This window comes from Papilio xuthus, unplaced genomic scaffold, assembly GCF_000836235.2.
Source record: "Papilio xuthus unplaced genomic scaffold, Pxut_1.1 DF827705.1, whole genome shotgun sequence".
In the NCBI taxonomy this organism is placed as follows: domain Eukaryota; kingdom Metazoa; phylum Arthropoda; class Insecta; order Lepidoptera; family Papilionidae; genus Papilio; species Papilio xuthus.
This window is the reverse complement of record NW_013530944.1, coordinates 978-3129: the sequence shown is the minus strand read 5'-3', so window position 1 is coordinate 3129 and position 2152 is coordinate 978. Positions and strand designations below refer to the sequence as shown.

At 37.0% G+C, this 2152-nt stretch overlaps 1 protein-coding gene across 1 annotated transcript in view; it reads right to left on the bottom strand.

Annotated features, from left to right (window-relative positions):
- Positions 1-14: 14 nt before the first annotated feature.
- Positions 15-2152, bottom strand: part of LOC106116887 (uncharacterized) — a gene marked incomplete at both ends in the record, with an annotated part of 2883 nt that continues 745 nt past the window's right edge. Inside the window, one exon of the mRNA XM_013310946.1 lies at positions 15-2150. Coding sequence (XP_013166400.1) covers positions 15-2150 — 2136 coding nt within the window. The remainder of the gene's footprint in view (positions 2151-2152) is intronic.

The window sequence follows — 2152 nt, the reverse complement described above, 5'->3', positions numbered from 1 at the left end:
ACATTTCGTATTACCCTTGAGGATTAACGGTCCAGCTAAATCTATACCAGTAACTTCGAACGGTGTTGTATTTCCTATGCGGTCTGCGGGAAGCGGGGGTAGTGGAGCTTCGTAATGTTTTGCTTTATATCTTTTACACACCCTGCATTCTGCAACGATTTTCTTGAGTAACCTTCTTACGCCTATTATCCAGTACGTATTTCTTAATTCAGCTAACATTGTTTGTGTTCCAGCATGTTGCATGTCCTTATGTTTCTGTTGTATCATTCTCTTAATTAATTCATGTTTCCCGGGTAAGAGAATTGGATATATGAAATTACTACTTTCTCCGCTGTATGCTAACCTTGTTTTTACTCTTATAATGCCATCCATTTCTATAGTTAGTAGCTTCTTATCCTTTATCTTTCCTGTATATGTCTCCTTCTGTACTATTTTAATTATAGTTTCTTCAGCATTCTTATACTCTTCATTTCTAATATGTATAGAGTCTGCTTTATATTTCTTTCGTATTTTAGGACTCATTCTAAGTAGTCTTGCTACTAATCTTATTATCTTTTTATATTTACTGAAATATAATAGTTTATCACTGAAGTTAACTGCATTGTTGTCCATATGTACAGCTACACTTTTTCTTAGCTCACTTGCTATCATATCTTCTTCAGATTTTATTGTATTTATCTCTGATTTAGGCCAATTTTGTTCTTCCAAGTATAACCATTCTGGTCCCGTCCACCAAGTGTTTTCCAATAGTGTCTTTGGCTTGCAGCCTCGAGATGGTAAATCGGCAGGGTTATATATACCAGGTAAGTGATTCCAGCTTTCCCTTCTTGTATTAGTGCAAATTTCTTTTACTCGGTTTATAACGAAGGCTCCCCATGCCTCCTCTCTCTTTAGCCATGCAAGTACGACAGATGAATCGGTCCAGCAATAGGTTCGGTAATTATTAATATTTGACAACGCACCTGAATCCATTAGTTCTTTATAAAGCCGCGAAGCTATAAGTGCACCCATCAATTCTAGTCGAGGTAGTGTCATCTGTCTTTTTATAGGCGCTACCCTGCTTTTTGCCATGACTAGTCGTATGGTCGTGTTGCCTTCATGTTCTGTGCGTAGAAATATGCAACCTGCATATGCGTCCTTGCTTGCATCGCTAAATACATGAATTGTTACCTTGCAAACACTGAGTGGTCTTTCTGAGAGTCGTCGCGGTATCTTGCACTTGTTGATGCAATCTATAGAACTGATCCAGTCGTTGTATTCTCTTTTTAATTCTGTAGGTATCTCTTCGTCCCATCCTGTTTTTATCATCCAAGCCTTTTGTGTAAGAAGTTTTGGTACTAGAGTAACAGGTGATAGAAAACCTATCGGGTCAAATATCTGTTGGGTTATAGACAGTAGGTCCCTCTTTGTTATTCGTTCAGGTACAGATTTTATATTTACATTACAACATAAATCGTCTTCGTATCTGTTCCATTGTACTCCTAATACTGAAACTGGATCTACTTCTTGGGTTGAATTTGTCATCCAAGCTCTTAGTTCAAATTTCCCTTTCATCATTAATACTTTTGCTTCCTCTTCGAAACTTTTAACTTCTTCAGGAGTGTCAAAACTGGTGACGCAGTTGTCTACATAAAACGAATCTCTAAGTCTCTTCGCCGTGGCTTCGAAAGTATTTTTTTCTTTCTCTAAGTGATGATATATAGTTACCGCCAACAAGAATGGGCTGCATGCTACTCCAAAAGGAACTCTGGCATGTTGGTAAGTAACAATTTCTCTTTGATTTTCTTTCCACCAAAGTAACTTTAAATACTTTCGGTCATGTGGTGAGATAGAAATTTGTAGAAACGCCTTTTTTATATCTGCTGTCACTCCATAAGCACCTGATCTAAAGTTCAATAAAAGTTTAGGTATTTCTTCGATAAGGTTGGGTCCTTTATCGATACAATCATTCAAAGACTTTTTATTTTTTCCTTTACAAGAAGCATCAAATACTGGCCTTATTTTGGTTGTGGCCCTGTCCCACCTGATGACAGCATGATGTGGTAAGTAGTGACCCTCATTAATATTGTCTTCTTTTACTACTTCTATAATACCTTCCTTTTGCCATTCTTTTATTACTTCACCGTACTCCTTTATAATATGTGTATTCTCT